Source organism: Micromys minutus, assembly GCF_963924665.1.
Source record: "Micromys minutus genome assembly, chromosome: 9".
In the NCBI taxonomy this organism is placed as follows: Eukaryota; Metazoa; Chordata; class Mammalia; order Rodentia; family Muridae; genus Micromys; species Micromys minutus.
The window spans coordinates 35,883,931-35,902,027 of NC_137978.1; the positions used below are offsets into that span (position 1 = coordinate 35,883,931).

At 42.7% G+C, this 18,097-nt stretch overlaps 1 protein-coding gene across 3 annotated transcripts; it reads right to left on the reverse strand.

The window, feature by feature from the left end:
- Positions 1-815: 815 nt before the first annotated feature.
- Positions 816-16,776, reverse strand: YBX1 (Y-box binding protein 1). 3 transcript variants are annotated; one of them, XM_080922144.1, is made up of 8 exons: positions 16,482-16,776; positions 16,019-16,082; positions 7,938-7,971; positions 5,630-5,719; positions 4,988-5,290; positions 4,390-4,472; positions 1,640-1,905; positions 816-1,189 (listed from the first exon to the last, which is right to left on the reverse strand). In XM_080922144.1, the coding sequence occupies exons 1-7, from the start codon at positions 16,639-16,641 to the stop codon at positions 1,671-1,673; spliced, it is 969 nt and encodes a 322-aa protein (XP_080778270.1). In that variant the 5' UTR covers positions 16,642-16,776; the 3' UTR covers positions 816-1,189; positions 1,640-1,670. The 3 variants fall into 3 exon arrangements, with proteins under 3 accessions (XP_080778270.1, XP_080778269.1, XP_080778271.1); XM_080922143.1 differs by having other exon boundaries at positions 1,640-1,917; XM_080922145.1 differs by lacking the exon at positions 5,630-5,719 and having other exon boundaries at positions 1,640-1,917.
- Positions 16,777-18,097: the final 1,321 nt, after the last annotated feature.

An 18,097-nucleotide genomic window follows, 5' to 3' on the forward strand; every position in this document is an offset into this window, starting at 1 on the left:
TCTAGATCTGGTCACTCAAGACTTGGTATGCAGAAGAAATCTACAGTGGTAACTCTCTTTTCTAACTAGATTAGGATTACATTTGCTATTTTAGCATTTCCACAGGAAGTCCCACCCCAAACTGTGGTAGGAGCTGAGTTAATCTGCTCTGTTGCTTGCTGAGCATCTACTTGTCATTGAAGACATGCTCTCCAGGAACCTCCCAGGTTCTTGGCAGGAGGAAAAGATGCTGAGAGGCACCTAGCTTCAAGGACCACATTCTAGGTGTCTCGGGCAATTCAGCTGTTGTTATTATTTTAATATAAAAATGACCTGATAGAGCTTCAGCACAAGTATTTTCATTTCATGGTTGTTCTAAGAAAATTCACTAGCATAAACACTTATACACAATCAACATTAGGTCTTAATACTGTCTGCTATCAATAAATTCATACCTGTGGATTTCTTTCACTGTGCTCTAGACAACAAAATAAGTATTTACAGCAGTAACCATGGCTGGTATGAGCTAACACTAACATGTTAACAGGACTGCTGACGGTCTTCCATTAATTCCTATTAGTTCCTATTACAAACAGCCACTATTCCCCACACAGCAGTTCTTTTAAGTGTAATGCTAAATGTACTGTGTGGTGCTTCCCCTTAGAGGGAAACATCACTCACAGACTTGTATGGCCTACTCTACTCTACATCTGATATCTCACAAAACACCCGAGAGACTTTGATATTAAAGTGGTCTTGTTCCCTGTGGTCAGTGTCACCTGTTACCCTGCAGTGGGAGATTACTGAATTATGACAAAACTAGACAGACATTATTATTTAAGACCTTTATTAACAGGTGCTTGCAGTTTGTTGACTTTTTTGAAAAAATCAAGTTGTAAACTTTATTACAAATTAAAAATGAAGTTCTTAAAAATCTCAACTTGACCAGATATGAAACAATTTAAAAACCGTTAAAGGTGTATTGAGAAAAACCAGACCTTTTTTTTTCCTTAAAAAACGTTTGTCATTACCAAAAAGAGACATCTTTAGGTAAAAATAATAAAAACCCCATGCTGCATAGATAATGCAGATAGTTCTAGTGTATCTGGTCAACGGGCAAAAAGCAAGCACTTAAGGTCTTCAGCTCCAATCTTTGTTCATTTCTTATTGCTGGAATTTCATATTCATTTCTTCTTGTTGGATGACCAAACTGCAAAGAAAAGACTCTTATTTACCATACCCCGAAGTTTTTAAATGGCAACCCCAGAGCCTGAGCTAAGTCTTATTAGCAAGTAAGGCAAATGTAAGTAAATTAAGCCAGAAATGACAGACCTCAGATTCCCTGGCTGGCTTAAAATTCAGAAATCTCTCTACCTTCTGCCCCCATGCTAAGATTAAAAGGTAGGCACTACCAAACCTGGCAAGGTTACTTTTAACCTTAAAATTCAAAACACTGTCTTCAGAGCACAGGAAGACTTTGCTTCGCTTTCTGCCAAAATCAGAGTTGACTCAGAAGCATAGGCAGCTCATAACCACAACGTACATTTGTCGAACTTGTGTTAGAGTGAGTAACACTATAATATAAAATGGCTTGTCTAAATCTCTTAGTTTCTTTTGCACTAGAGTTCAGTGCAATGGAAGCCAAAGGGTACAGACTTACCCGGATGATGGTAGAGATGGTAAGCCGGCATTTACTCAGCCCCGCCCTGCTCAGCCTCGGGAGCGGACGAATTCTCAGCTGGTGGATCGGCTGCTTTTGTCTCTTTGCCATCTTGTGGTTTAGGGTTCTCTGGGCGTCTGCGTCGGTAGTTGAAGTTGCGGCGATACCGACGTTGAGGTGGCTGCTGACCTTGGGTCTCATCTCCTTGATTTTCTTTGTCCTCTTCATTGCCATCCTCTCTAGGCTGTCTTTGGCGAGGAGGGCCCCTGAAATGAATACTACATGATCTTAGAAAACAGCTTAGCAAAAACATAAGTCACTCAAAAGCCAAGTATATTCTATATTTCATCCATATAAACCAAGGTCAATAAGGCCAAGCCTGCTGCTCAAATGCTTATAAATTGAACCATGCATGTAAAACTTTTAAATTTCTCACGTCCATTTTTCATACACTGAAATCCACCCCATTTTCTTACTGATACCAGTTTTCTTTGCATCAATAGCTATACTTCCCACATGTCTTAATATTCCCAGGTATTTGCTCACGAATACCCTGAACATTTAAACTGACAAGAAATCAATTGAGTTGTGATCAATTTGTGGCAAGGTTGGAAAATCCTGTACCTTGTGTGAACTTTAAAGTGAAAAATGTGTTACCTATGATAAAATTAATTCAAGGGCTGGAAAGATAGCTCCAGAATTAAGAACATTTGTTCAGAGGACCAGTGTTTGATCCCTAACAGCACATGGTGGCTCACAACCAACCCCAACTCCAGTTTCAGGAGAACCCGCTAGCTCCTCTGACTTCCATGGACACCAGACATACACTCAGGCAAACTTTCATACAAATAAAAATCTTACAAAAATTTAAAAACTAGATACATTAGTTATAACATATCATGAAGCTAAAAGGATCAATATAAAAGGCAGGAATACAACTAAAACCACCACCAAAAGATTATCTGCTCAAGATACCAGAAAACTAGGAAAAGCTCTACAGTATAGCAATCAGAAGACTTGGTTGTTGATGCCTATAAGATAATGGACAAAAACACTGAGTCTTCATGAAAACAAACAGCAGGAATTGAGCACAAGGATAACACAGGAAAATAATGCCCACCAAGAAGCCCACTAGTTAAAGAGTTCTTAACTAGCTTCTGTTCTTAGCATCTACAACTACCTGTTCTTATCATTACCAAAGGATCTGATGTCTCTGACCAAGGGTACCAGCCAAACATGTGCTGGACACACATACATGCAAGCAAAACATACAAATAAATCTAAGAAATATATAACCATCTATAGTGAACCATCACAAGGTCCCTAATAATCTTAAAAACACATGATTTTGGACACATACCTGCTTTTAATCCCAGCACTCAGGAGACAGAGGCAGGTAGATCTGGATCTATCTCTCAGTTTGAGACCAATCTGGCCTACAGAGTTTCAGAATAGCTGGGGCTACATAAAACCTTATCTCAAAACAAATGAGTAATAAATACACAGGGCAGTAAGCATGGTGGTGCACACCTTTTAATTCTAGCCCTGAAGAGGCAGAGGCAAGCAATTTCTAAGAGTTTGAGCCAGTCAGAATTACCAGGTGAGACACTGCCTCAAAAATAAAGTCAAACCAATACAGAGCAAATAATATTATGCTCACACCCCCTGGTCATGCTGGAAACTATGGTAAGTAATTGCCTTTGATCCCAGCTACTCCAGAGGCCAAAGCAAGAAGGCTGGTAGTATGAGGCTGGCAGCTCAGGCAACTTGAGTAATCTCATTCTCCCTTCTTTCTCCCTTAAAAACAAACAGAAACCAAAAAAGCAGGAGAGGAGCTACGAGACAAATCAAATGTAAGGAACACCTTGATCGTGATGTCAACACTGAGGATAGAAAGCCAGAGCTCACTAGCCAGCCAGTCTAGCTCAATCAATAAACTGCAGATCCAATAATGACTTTTAAGACTGAGGGAAATGATTAAGAAAGATCACAATGTTGACATACAGACACCATACACAGTTAGGGGTTGGAGAGTCAGAATGAGATACTCACCAGTGAGCGCTTGTCAAATAATAAGCCATAGGATTCAATCCCAAATTCTGGAATGGGGCGGAAAAACTAGCTGCCAATCCAGTCTCCATGTGTAAAAGCACACCTAACTATATAACCTCCCTGGGTTTCTTTAAGCCCTGAGCTTGCTTGAGCCATAAAGACGGGTGCTCATGAAGCTTTCCCTAGGTTATCCCAGTAGGTCCTTTACCTAAAATACCTGCTACACAGTACTGTCTCTTATTCTTGAGTAGGTAGACACAGGCCCTACCTGAATTCAGGTTGACTTATGCAGCAAGTAAGCATGCTGCACATACTGTTGTTTGAACTACTCTTATCTTTTCAAGGACAAAAAACTTGGAATTCTAAACCCTTAAGAAATAAAGACAAAGAAAGCTTTAACTATACAAGCTATTTTAAAGCAGTTCCAAAAATGCAAATACATTCTTAGACCACTAACTTCAGGATATCTTTAGAATCACGGGGGAGGGGGGGGGGGGGCCTGCCAGGATTGGGGATTTAGCTCAGTGGCAGAGCATTTGTCTAGTAAGCACAAGGAAGGCCCTGGGTTTGGTCTAAAGCTGGGGGGGAGGGGGACACACAGAATGTGAAGTAATGACTCACGAAAGAGAAGCATGATGCTGGATAGGTATACCGTCTGGCTGAAGAACCTGATAGAAACCGGTTATGATGAACCATACCTGCGGAATCGTGGTCTGTAACCCCGATACATATTCTGTCTCACTGGTCTACCTTGCTCTCCTGCACCCTGGTTGTCAGCACCCTGGAAGACATCAGCAATTAAAGTCTATGTGATCAATAACAAAATCCCAATCAGGCAAATTCAAACTTTCTTTGTTTTGAGACAGGGTCTTTCTCCATAGCCCTGGCTATCTGGCACTTCGTACATGCAGACCAGGCTGTCTTCAAGTCAAAAATTCCACCTGCCTCTGCCTCCAGCATGCTGGGGTTAAAGGCACATACCACCACTGCCCAGCTAAATTCCAACTCTTGACTGAGCACAAGACATCTAAGAACTATGATCCCATCATAAATTAACAAGCCTGGAGGTTCATCACTATCAAAAGTGCATCCTATGATGGATAAAAGGGTAATTAATTTAGGAGAACATTTCCAGGACAGTCAAGATACAATCTTTCTCAAATGTAATACAGGAGCAGGGAGGGCTGCACCCTTAGCACCGAAGTACATCAAAGCCTAGCTAGGTACAATTCCCAGGACAAGCAGACAAGAGTGCCGCTATACTCATGGTCAATTCTTTGTACTTTGGGCACTTACCTCCATCACTTCTCCTTGCACAGGGGGGTTGGAATACTGTGGTCGACGCGCATAGGGTCTCCGCATGTAGTAAGGTGGGAACCTTCGCCTGCGATAGGGCCGGCGTTGTTGGGCCTGGCCTTCAGGAGCACTTTCCGACCCCTCGTTCTTTTCCCCACTCTCACTATTCTGGTAATTTGGCTGGTAATTGCGTGGAGGACCCCTACGACGTGGATAGCGTCTGTAATGGTTACGGTCTGCTGCGTATTTACTGCCTTGAACTGGAACTCCACCAGGGCCTGTAACATTTGCTGCCTCCGCACCCTACAAAAAGTCATTATTTATTGACAATAACAAAGGAAATCCAAATATTCAATAAATTTCACAAAAGCTGGGGAGGGAAAAAAATAAAACCAAACCCAAGAGAAAACAAAATAGAGGTGGTGTGCATGGGCAAAGGGTGCAGAGGAATGACTACATCAGCTCCTCACTGTTCTGAAGAGACTGTTCTCTAACTGCAGCCAGCACATAGGCTTGATGCACCTGTGTTCGTGTGGTCACCAGAACACATCATCCATCCAATTAGAGCCACCATCCTAGCGGATGACATCTCCACATCATTTCCATACCGAAGTCAAACCTTTACACAAAAGGCATCCTCACCTTTTCTCCTTCAACAACATCAAACTCCACAGTCTCTCCATCTCCTACACTGCGAAGGTACTTCCTGGGGTTATTCTTCTTTATGGCAGTCTAGTAACATCATTCCAAAAATAGATTAACAGGGGAGAAGAATGTGCTTTTTCATTTTAAATGTACCAGCGTCAACATCATTTTTACCTTGGATATATACTTAATATTTGCTTTGCATAACACCAAACTGTCCATAGTTTAGAAAAGCGAAGACCAGTGACACCCCCAACCTCAACCAAACACTCCGATCTTACAGGGCCCCAGCATTTTACCACTTTTTACAAAACTAAGGTAATTTAAAATGCGCAAGACAGACACAACAATGTGTAAAGTAAGATGCTTTTTGGAAAAGCATCACATATGAAGCTTAAAACAAAATGAGGCCTCCATCTATCCCCCAAAGACTGCACTTAATAGCAGAAGCTAGCCCAACACACGGCCAGTTTAGATGACAGGCGAGTTTATAGTTTTACATGCTTCAACTTTGACCATTAACAACTCTTGTCCCTTGACTATATCAAACTCAATTACAAATGTCAACCAAAATCCCTTCCAGCCTGTCTATGAATACTTCCATGGAAATGCATTTCACATGTATCTACTATACCACTGTGCATTTCTCTGTACGGGACTGTTGGTTATTACCTCCCCAGAAAACAGTTAAGTATTACATTATATAGGGCTTTAAAAAAATTATAAAGTGCCCAAGGTCACACAGCTATTAAGTGGCAGAACTTTTCTAAATCCAGGTCTTGGGACTCCAAATCCCATGTTCATTCCACATCACAGCAGTATCCATTACTGGATCACTCATGCATTTCCATTCCAGAGGAGGCAGGACAACCAACAAAGCTGAGGCCAATTAAGCTCCGGTGCCCAGAACTGCAGTCTACTTGATCCACCACAACGACCTGAGCAGCCAAGTCCCAAGAAGAACAACTCCATGTTGAAACCACTTGCAAAAAATAAGTAGGAAAGCATATTGGTGACACTTTGTGGGATAATACTACTGGATGAGTTGAGTCAAATAATTGATCTCATCTGTCATCTCAACTGCCGCTTTTATATGTAGCCAACTCTCAATTATTTGCAGTCATAGGGGGTAGCAGAAGCATGCACTAAAATCCCCAAACACATTAGTATTCATCTTTAGCCCCTTCTAATCTCGCATGGTTGCCAGTGGCAGTAAGACTAATAATGTTGCTTGTCTGTTCAAGTCTGATCATTTCAGCACGTGAGAGGAAAGGTAAGTCACCTTACCCCAACAAGGACGTTAATCTTTTAAAGACATGACTTACATTTGCATACTTATACTCAAAGGGTTTTAGATATACTAGATTCTATATAGGAATCTAATTTCTAGGAGCTACAAAATGCTAATGTAAACTCCTCATAAGGAGGATGCTGCCACCCAAGCTCTTAGCTGTCTGTATACTGACTGGGGAGTAAGTCCAAATTCTGATTCTAGGTCTTTTGAACTTTATCACTTAAAAAAAAGTGGTTAAAATTTAAAACAACTTTCAATATAAGTGATACCTCACCAGTCCCAATGAAAGCTGGTCAGGCAGTCACTTGTCCCCTTACCTTATGGACAAGCCTGATGGTACAGTAGAGCACTAATGTGGCAGCACCTTACTCTAATAACAATCATTCTCAAAATGCCCAGTCACTCTGCTACCTACTCAGGATGCACTTTCTGCTTGGCTGAGTTTTCTCTTCCAAAACCATTGGTAGCCAATTAATGTTATTTACTGACCAACCACAACTTGGCTACAATGCTTTCCATTTAATGCTAAATCTCTAGTGATGATTTAATTTCTAGTCAATTCTAAACATGAGAACAGAAAGCATTTAAAATAAGACCTGCCTTACATGCTGCTGGCTTCCTATTTTCTGTTTTACAAAACAGGCAACTGTCCCATAAAGCTCTATCCCTTACTAAGGCAGACCTGACTCTATAGCATCTGCAAGTGTCTTCTTGCCAATGTTTTGTATAGTTATAGAAACACTATTCAGGTTTACACTTATGGTGGGTATCTGTTTAAACAGGTATGAAAACTGAGTTGAACAGATTAACATTTTAATTATTTAAAATTAAGTGGACGCTCTCCAATGCAATGGCTCACTCTACACTTCCACCATGGTATTGCTAAGATCCAGAACTAAATCAACTCATCCTTGGACTTAACCTTTAGCAAAGAACCACAGCTGAGAGCACACCCACCCATTCCTCACAAGCTTTGGGCCAGAGCTGCAGAGAATCTACATAAGCTCTCACCTGGTGTACAAATACGTCTTCCTTGGTGTCATTCCTGTAAGACAGAAAAGAACAAGTAAAGATACTGAATGCAAGCTTCACTGTGTGAGACCAATTAAAAACAAGCCCAGGAGTTCTTAGCTGTCTGGGATTAAGTGGAAAATAATTCCTGACTTTTTTTTTTTTAATGTATGTGTGCTGGGACATTAGAAACATTGGAGAAACAAATTTTCACATCTTAGGTAGAAAAACCAGAAAGACAGTGAAAAAACAAGCTACATGAAATGTGCTTAAGACTGAACTGTTACAGTGATAAGCAAACATGTCTAAGGCCCTGTAACAAAATAAGCCATAATTCAAAGTTGAAGTGACAAGCAATGCCTCTCCCAGTTCTTGCCCTATTAAACATTAACAATAACTTAGCACACCTTTATCTACAGCCAGCATTACTAACAGTAGTCACTTCCACTTCCGCCTCACCATTTCTAACCTCCAGACAATGCAAGAGAATAGAACAATGTAAGGCTATGTACACCTCACTTATGTGCCTAATACTATTTCTAATGGCATGTATAATCCTTTTCGCCTCCCATCATACATAGACTCCACAATCCTTAGGCAAGCGAAATTTGCCAAATACATTAGCAAAATTTTCTACTTTTTGAGTTTCACGTCCAGCCTGACCTTGAGGCTATGGCTCTGCCACTGCTTTCACAGTACAAGCTGGATTAGTTAGTTTACCAGGAAAGCAGGCAGTTTTTCCTTCATTACAAGAATTTGGTGTGAGAAAATTTATTCCATAAAATAGAGGTTAATTTTAAGGACCACCTGAATAAGCAAAGCCCAGCAAGTTAGTTAGGCCTAAGGTCAAAATTCAGACACGAACTGACCAAGTCTTAGACTAAAGGGTCACCTAATGAAGTCATTTAGGCTAAATTTCTTGGAACAAAAATGGAAGAAACGAAAAAACTGACTAATTGGAAACAGGAAGTGAAGATTCATTAGGAACTAGAAGCACTGGAAAAAGAGTGCCTTTCCTTTAGTGACCCTCTCCACCCTGTTCACTATTGGTAAGCCAGAGAAATGTCTCAGTATTAGTTCTAACATTTTAGTTTAATGAGCAAAGACACTAGTGGCACACTACTAAGAAGCAAAGCATGCAAAGAACTCACACAAAATGGCTTCAACTTTGACCAAAGTAATAGATACAATATAATAAAACTGGTTTGCTGGAACAAAACAACCACACATCTTTATTTAAAACAACACAAAATCCACATGACTTGACAGTTGATCATGAGGTTTGCCGATCTGTAATTCCACAAGGCACTTACCTCAAGGATAGGTAGGGGCATTAATTTATATCAGTAACAACTACTTCTAATCCAGGTCTCTACAGCACAACAAACACTGGCAGAGGTGAAAGGTAGACAAGACTAGAAAGATTTTAGAGGCTGCATCATAGCATGTAACTACCATTCTAAAGCCAGGCAACTCAGAAGTGGTACCAGGCTTAAGGAATGACACCTAAAGATCCAGAGTCCTGGCTTTGTGGGGAGGGAGAGAGGCAGTAAGGTGGACACCTGTGAGTTCCAGAACAGCCAGAGCTTATATACAGACACTCCCTCCCAAGAATCACTATCCTGCTGGGTTTTTATATTAACAGTATATGAATACTAAATTTACTCTTACCTAGTTAAAATCACTGTCTATTGCTTATATGTCTGAACATATATAATCTCAATATGCAGACAAGGTGGGCTTCAGGTCAAACCTGGAGAGCTGTCTCTAGAGTGCTGAGATTAAAGGCATGTACCACCTCATCCATATTTGCTGTTTTGATAATGCTTTATTTAAAATGATGGGGGCCAGTAAAATGAATGGTTCAGTAAATAAGTGTGCTTTCTTGATAAATCTGGCCATGTGAATGCCTGAAACCCACACAGGGTTTAGCTGATCTGAGTTGTCCTCTGACCTACAAATGTTCCCAATCTCCCAATAAGTAAATGCAGTAAAATAAGGAACGAACCAGCTGTGATGGTGCAAACCTTTAGTCCCAGTACTTGGAATCAGAGGTAGGCTTATCTCTTGAGTTTGAGGTCAGCCAAGAGCAAAGTGAGTTCCAGGACAGCCAGGGATGGAGATATATCTCTCTCTCTCTCTCTCTCACACACACACACACACACACACACACACACACACACACACACACACACACACACGGGGAGGGGTTGTGGACCTTGCCTCAAAAAACCCATGATTATGCTTCAAATTCACAGTTTTTAATCACAATAAACAATTACTTCTGAGGTGTAAAAGTTCATGGGGTCTAGTTTTAAAAACAGGATAAGGCTGACAATAAGACAGTAGTATTATTTCCTAAGAAATACTTTATTTTTGTGAATACACCCCAAAAAAAAAAAAAAAAACCCAAACCACAAGCACAGCAGGTATTAGGACAAGCTAAAATAGTACTGCCTCCAAGACATTAAAATAACTTATTAAAACAACAGAGGGAAAACACTATCGGAATTGCAGAGATAGATCAACAGTAAAAGCACTTGCTCTGGCCAGGGCCAGACTTGGATCTCAGCACCTACAACTGACACTACAACTCTAGGTTCAATGCCCTTTTATAGGCTCTGTGGGCACCAGGCAAATGTGCACATACACACAGCATCCTTTATTACTTGAGATGAAGTTCTAAGCATTATACTTGGTGTTTTACATACACCATTTAATCTTCGAATTTTGGTCAGAGGGCATCATTAATTAATCCTCACCATCTCCACAAAGCACTGAACTGAAATACAACCTGTGGCCATTTGCATGGAATGTAGACCCCCTTCTATTACTACTCGTGCCACACACTGCACAATATGCTCAGTTAAACCTCTAAAACATTGCTCAGACACCTATCATTTAAACTCCCTACAGTTACCAACAGGGTTAAAAGTTAAAAGCAACTTAAAATATATATAAGTATACTATAGCTGTCTTCAGACATACCAGAAGAGGGCATCAGATCTCACTACAGATGATTGTGAGTCACCATGTGGTTGGTGGGAATTGAACTCAGAACCTCTGGGCGAGCAGTGAGTGCTCTTAACCACTGAGCCATCTCTCTCCAGCCCAAAAAACAAACTTAACAGGAACAAAATGATAATAAAAGAACTGAGTCTTCTCAATGAAATCATCCATGATGCTAGAAATTGACAAGCCAAAGACAAAAGAACAAAACCCCTATGAAGTGCTTTTTTAAAAAAACACATTACTCCCTTATTAAATACCTATCTTAAGATTATCCTTAACAAATTGCTCCACACACATCTTATTAGAAATAACATTAATTTCCGAACTTTGACGCTTACCCTAAAATCACAAACTCGTCATTCCTTACTTGTTTTCTAGGTGGATATTTCTCAGACATGACCACAGATGACTTCAAGGCAAGCTGGAAGGCCACCTGACTCCAGAACCAGAGTCTTGGTATAGGAGACACAGAAGGCAAATGTACTCATTGCTTTTCTACAACACTTTAAGAGCAAAGAGGGAAAGAACTACAACATGGTGAGGATTCTGTTGAATGTTAGTGACTGAGTATGTTGACTTCTGTCATCTTAAGATGTGTGGCTAAGGGGCTGGAGAGATGGCTCAGTGGTTAAGGGCACTGACTGATCTTCCACAGGTCAAGTTCAAATTCCAGCAACCACATGGTGGCTCACAACCATCTGATCTGTAATGAGATCTGATGTCTTCTGGTTTATCTGCAGACAGCTACAGTGTACTCATATATGAAAATTAAATAAGTAAATTTTATAAAAAGAAAAAAAGATGGGTGATTAATGCAGATAAACCGAGTGCCCCAGCATTCAATCTCTTGCATGTCCCTTTCCTTAAACAGTCAAAGCCTTCAGGTCTTCTTGTGCAACACCAATTTTTGTAGATATTTTAAGAGACTTCTGAGATAGAATGACTTTAAAAGCCCAAAAGATTTGTCAAAACCTTTCCAATCTACAAAATGTTTATTTTTACCAAGAACACAGTAGCAAAGTACTTTAGGCTTTGCAGTATTACAATAGACTTCACTAGTTTTTGGAATATAATGTATTACTATCATAAATATTTAACTTATGCTTCTGATCTTTTCTTCTTGCTTTCCCTCAGGGGCAACAGAGATGCACTAGCTACTTAAACTCAATGTGGACTCTAGGAAGGCCACCACTGCATGATCCTTTGGACCAAACCAACAATCACCGGGCAAAAAAGCTGTGATTTTCTTGCTGCTCTTGATAAGCTAGATCCAACCCCCTACTTTCCCCAGCCGAAAGAATTGCCTTTGCACTTGAAGCACCTTCAGAGGGGTTGGTCTTCATGGTTATGCCAACTGAGCTTTGTCCTGTTTATGTGCCACCTTTGGTCCTGCTGGTGGCTGTATGAAGTTCAGGACACCTGCTCATCCTGCCAGAGTGAACCTCAGCTAAGTAGTAAAACACAGACTCTAATAAAAAAAAAAAAAAACTAACCAAGATGACACCACTAGGTCTGGAGGCACACATCTATAATCTCACCACTCCCTGAAGAGACCCATTTCCTTATTACCTCAAACCCAACAAGACTGAGAAGGCACAATATTCTCTTCTTTAACTCCTCAACTGCATCTCAATTTCAGTATAGAATAGCAAACAAATCCTTTAATTTGCAAAGCTATCTTGCACACTAAACCAAAATTCACCACAAATCTGGACCTCCTGGAATACAATAAAAGGCAGCCAACCTGTCACACCTGAGGACTAGTGTCAGCAAACAAAGACTTCAGTGTAGATCATGTATAAAGTCTTTAAATACCAAAGACCAGTCAGTCATCCTAATTTCTTATCTGTAACTGTGTGGACAAGCTCTAAACTGAAAATGGCTAGGATCTATTTTCAGAGTATAACAGTTGTTGAACAAAAAAACTCCAGAAAACTACATTCAAATCCTGTTCCTACTACTTCCTGTTTTTAATGGGACAAAACATTCAAGCCTGTTCTTTCCAGGAACAGTACCTAAGTCTCCAAGGTTTTTCAAGTATAAATCTCTCAATCAACCCTGAATAAAATAACCAGTTACTGCAGTAACTGTACAAATGGAATTCCCAAAAGGGAGGACCCCTAAAGGAAGACTAACACTGACAGTATTACATGTTAAAGACAAGGCTAACCTTTTAGACCATGGATAAAAAGGCAAAAATGGCAGTTACACTTCAACAGCAAAGTTGGTATATCCTGACCTGCATCTTGTAGCACAGACATGCCCTCCCACACAAATATTCTCAGGAAACAAACTGTGGCTCAAAGAAAAAGATAAAAACATCACTGAACCATAATCCCAACCCTAACTTTTGCCACCATAAAAGGCACACACATTACATAGAAAAATGTTCTTGGGCTGGCGAGATGGTGCAGTGGTTAAGAGCACTGACTGCTCTCCCAGTTCAACTCCCAGCAACCACATGGTGGCTCACAACCATCTGTAATGGGATCTGATGCCCTCTTCTGGTGTGTCTGAAGACAGCTACAGTATACTTAAATATAATAAACCTTAAAATAGTTAATTGGGGAAAGAGATGCAAATAGTTAAGCTACATGCTTTTTTTTTTTTGGGGGGGGGGGGGGTCAACACAGTATACCAAGGAATAAAGCAAACAATTTTTTCAGTTCCTAGATAGGTCATAATGCCTGTTTGGTTCTTATTTTTTTAAACAATCTTTCTGTGGAGCCTTGGCTATCCTTGAACTCTTCCGCCTGAGTGCAATTAAAGGTGTGTGCCATCACCCCAGGCATTATTCAACTTTTTCAAGAGGGTGAGGACAGGGCCCTGATATGTAATCCAGGCTGTCCTTAAATTCACTTAAGTAGCAGAGCATGACCCCTGATATCCTGCAGCCTGGGATAACATGCATGCATCACCACTTTTATGCAGTGTATGGAAAAACCTCAGAGTGTTAGGAACACTATTCAATCACTCTATACCAATAGAGCAACACATCCCCAGTCCCTTCATTTGAAAAATTTACAAAACCAGCAGCGTTTAAAATTAAAAGCCTCAGGACAAAGAATTCTGACCAAGTTTTAAGAATTCACCAGTAAACAGACCTCTCTCTAAAGGCCAAAAAGAGAGAGGAAATCTTCTATGTAAGTTATAAAATAGCTAAAGAACCTAGAACATATAATCCAGAATTCAGTGCATTGCTATCCTATATCTCCCATTTTACATGGGCTGACCACATCTGGAGTCACGTGTTCCCACTGTTTGGTGTTCCATACTTTTCCTAACTAGGACAAACCTCTAGTTCACTGGAACTAGATTCAGTGTATCTCATTTAAAAACCACAGCATTAATATAATGGCCTGCTTAGAAACTAAGCACATTTTAACAGTTAAACCAGTAATTGAGGTTAAGGTAGTTTAACAGAGTCATCAAAAGCCAATTACATTTAACTTGCCTAGAAGGATGATCAACTAATTTGATACTAAGGACATGGTCAATGATTGTAATCTACATAATGCACAATATAAAACAAGTGAGGTATAATCTTAGACACTGCTTCAAAAAATGTGATAAGCCCAGGTAAATATTAAAATGTCTTAAATAATACAAAAACTGCAATTTACCCAACTGGAAGGAAGAACTGCCAGAGGCTAGCTAGCTATAATGGGCTAGGGGCTGAAACTGTCCTTTGGAAGGTGAGTGCAGACAATTCTCAGCATCACCTGGGACCATCAGGATGAAAATCTCAACCAAACCACGAATAATGATCACTTTAACAGCTACCAGGAAACCAACCACACACAAGCACCAAAGCATCATTTTCTTTTTTGCTCACTAGCAACCCACTGGTCAAAAAAAAGAAAGAAAGAAAAAGGGAAAATGTAGCCTTAGGAAGGCTAACAGCCTGTGACAGGTGAAATCCTAGAGTCTGGAATAACGAAATGTTTCCCTCTAATTGCAACTGTAGAGAACAGACCATTAAGTGATTGTAATTGCTTTTGCCAGAGTGTTTCCACAACTGTGTGGTGGCTCATCAGTGAACGTTTTTTAACACTGTTATTTTTATAAGTCTAGCTGCCCATTCACAAGCACTGTGTCATTCTTCAGCCTTCTTTTCACCATCTACTTATTTATTTAACGCCTTCTAAGCATGTAAGAGAGAAAATGCTGAAATGGCGCCAAGTCTCACAGCTGTACGGCCAGGATTGCTGCTGGCACTCGCGGTGCTCTACACCCATGCAACTGCACTAGCCTTGGCAGCCATCTTGAAAAAGATGCCGGGCTCACAAGGGAGCTCAGAGTGCAGGCAGTGCCTGCACTTAGCACAGCCGTCTGCAAATCCTCTGGATATATGAAGGTATAGTTTACAACACCAAGCCAAATACGATCAAGGCTACGTTCCCAAGGACTTAAGGTTACCCCAAAAAGCTATAGCCACGCTCAACAAAAATAGATTTGATCAGCATGATTCCCTGACAAGGAAGTAAGAAATAAAAAATGAGGAAGAACCATTTCCTTTCAAGGGTATTACTTGCCGTTTGGACAAATAAGATTCCTCTTCGGCTAAAGAAGGTCTATAGAAAATATGTTCGAGGTACTAAACGGACTGCATATTTGAGTCGTCTAAACAAAGGCAACAAAACCTTATAATACAGATAACATCTCAGGCACTTGACATGTCAAATCTCGTTCCGAGAGGTTAACAAGGTGAAAGATCACCTGTATGTTAATTAGTGGGTCACATTCCTACATAGCAATTTCAAAGTAGAAAAGGATGTCAAGGTTAAAAACGTGCTTAGCCTGGAGTTGCCTCAGTTTGATGCAAGGTAACTGTTAGGGCAAGGTTTATGCGCCGCGCTTGCCTTGACCTGCTTTGTGCCAAAGCTCTGAGGCTAGCTCAAGATTGGTACTTAACGGCAAAACAAAGCAATTCTACGGACCCAATAATCCTGTCGCCCAAAGAAGAAACACAAGGTCCCAATCCCCCACCCTGTCATGCCCGTGGTGGCTCCGGCCCATAGGCTGCACATGCAGTAGGCGGACCCGAGCTTCCTACACCGGCATCTCACCTGTTGATGAAACCGTATCCGTTCCTTACATTGAACCATTTTACTGTTCCCAAAACCTTCGTTGCTGGAAAACAAAGCACAACAACGTCCAATCACCAGCTGGCCCTGGAAGTCGGTCCAGGATCCGGCCGCAGGCCCGGGCCGCCGCCCTCGCCGCACACGTGGGTGCGCCGGGTAGCGCGGGTCCGAGGTGGGTGTGCGCCCGGGAGGCGAGCACGTGAGGGCCGGGAAAGCAGTCCGCGCTGCTCCGGCTGCGTAGGCGGCGGGGCGGGGACCCCGAGCACGAGGCCCCGGAGCGGGTGGGCGCGGGGGAGGGGCGGCAGCGGCCGGAGCAGCGGCGGGATCCCGGTGTGCGCGCGCCGCGGGCCCGGGGGGGGAGGGGCGGCCGCGTAGTCGGTGGCTCGAGCCGCGTCGCCTAACGGTCTGGCCCGCGGCCCCACCCCCGGTCCCTTCTGGCGCTCACCGATGACCTTCTTGTCCCCGCCGGCGGGCGCCGCCGATGTGAGGCCGCCCGGGCCGCCACTACCCGCGCCGCTGCCCGTGGAGCCGGGCTTGGTGTCGGCGGCGCTGAGGGCGGCGGCGGGGGCGGCGGGCGGCTGCTGGGTCTCGGCCTCGCTGCTCATGATTGCGGTGATGGTGACTGGGGCCGGCGGCGACGGCTGCGGCTCCTCCCGGGTGTGATGGTGACTAGGCCGGCGGCGGCGGTAGGGCTCTCTGGGGTCCGCTCTCCGCTCCCGCTACCGATCGAACTAGCGAGAATGGCGGGACGGGCGGGATAAGCCCCGCGATCGACCCGCCCTCGTCATCTCCCATTGGCCTGCATCGTTGTCCATCTCACCACCTGACCGGGTTTCTAGCGTCTATTGGCTCACGCTCCGCGGCTCCTGCGCTCTCATTGGTTTCTTTTGCGACTAATTCGTCCGACCCACGGCTTCTCCTGCCTCCGCCGCCATAGAGACCGGAACTAGAATGAGAGCCTCGGCCGTAAGCACCATAGAGTACCGGGAGGACGCGCAGAGGGAACGTTCCCGCCCGGGGCTGGGCTCATCGCGCACGTGGGCCGCGGCAGCCGGGCCTACTCCAGCCTTCTATAAGGGTCTCCTTTCCACGGCTGGGTGAACGCCGGGGCCTCCTTAATGGCTCAGCCTTTTGGTGATCCAGTCACCTTGGAGGGACCACGCAGGCGCTCGGGCTGCCACGACTGAGCGTGTTCAGGGCGGGCGTGATCGTCTCCCCCGGGCGTACGAGGAATGTTTTTCGTACTGGCCACAAATCAGATTTAATTTCGTCTCACATTTATTGGATGTTACCTTTTATTTTAAACTAAGCACTGTAGACAAGAATTGCTATCCGTTTTTTTTTTTTTATACACTGTAAAACACGCTGCATTCTGTGCCTGAAGCCCTCCACCTACCTTCATTCATTCTTTATTAAGCACCTACTATTAACTGGGATTTGAAGTAGTTTGCCCGTGAGTTTCTGCTTTCTAGTGGAGGCAGAAGTTTAAACGCCCAACACTTACTGGTTGGGTGAGCACAGCCTTTGGGGAGTAAAGCAGGAAGAGTTGGGTGGTGACATTTCAGGCAAGGTAGGTTTGAGGAAGGCCTAGAAAAGATTGGGCCTCGAGGAGAATACAAATAAAGGAATCCAATCGAAGTAGGAAATAAGAGGTTTTAGAAGTGGGCAGGGTTAACTAGGTGTTTTTAAGATGAGATTCACCCTGAGATCATCCAGTAAGGAGTAGCATCCTTAAAGAAAGAAAAGGCTGCTGCTTGGAGAATGGGCTGCAGAGAGGAGATGGGAGATGGGGAAACAGTTAAAGAGGACCTGCGATGGCTCAGTATGTAAAGGCACTAGACCAAACCTGAAGACACAAGTTCTTTTCCTGAGCACCACCTAAGGGAAAGAGAAAGATAGCATCTGCTTGTAAGTTGTAGTTCCCCCTTCCCAGGAGCACGGGCATACATCTACTTCCCAATAAATAAGTGCATATAATAGAAAGCTAGTGCAGTAATCCTTGGCCCTGCCACTCCACTCGGTCAGTTCTGGGGAATACCATCATGAAGCCAGTCTGGCTTT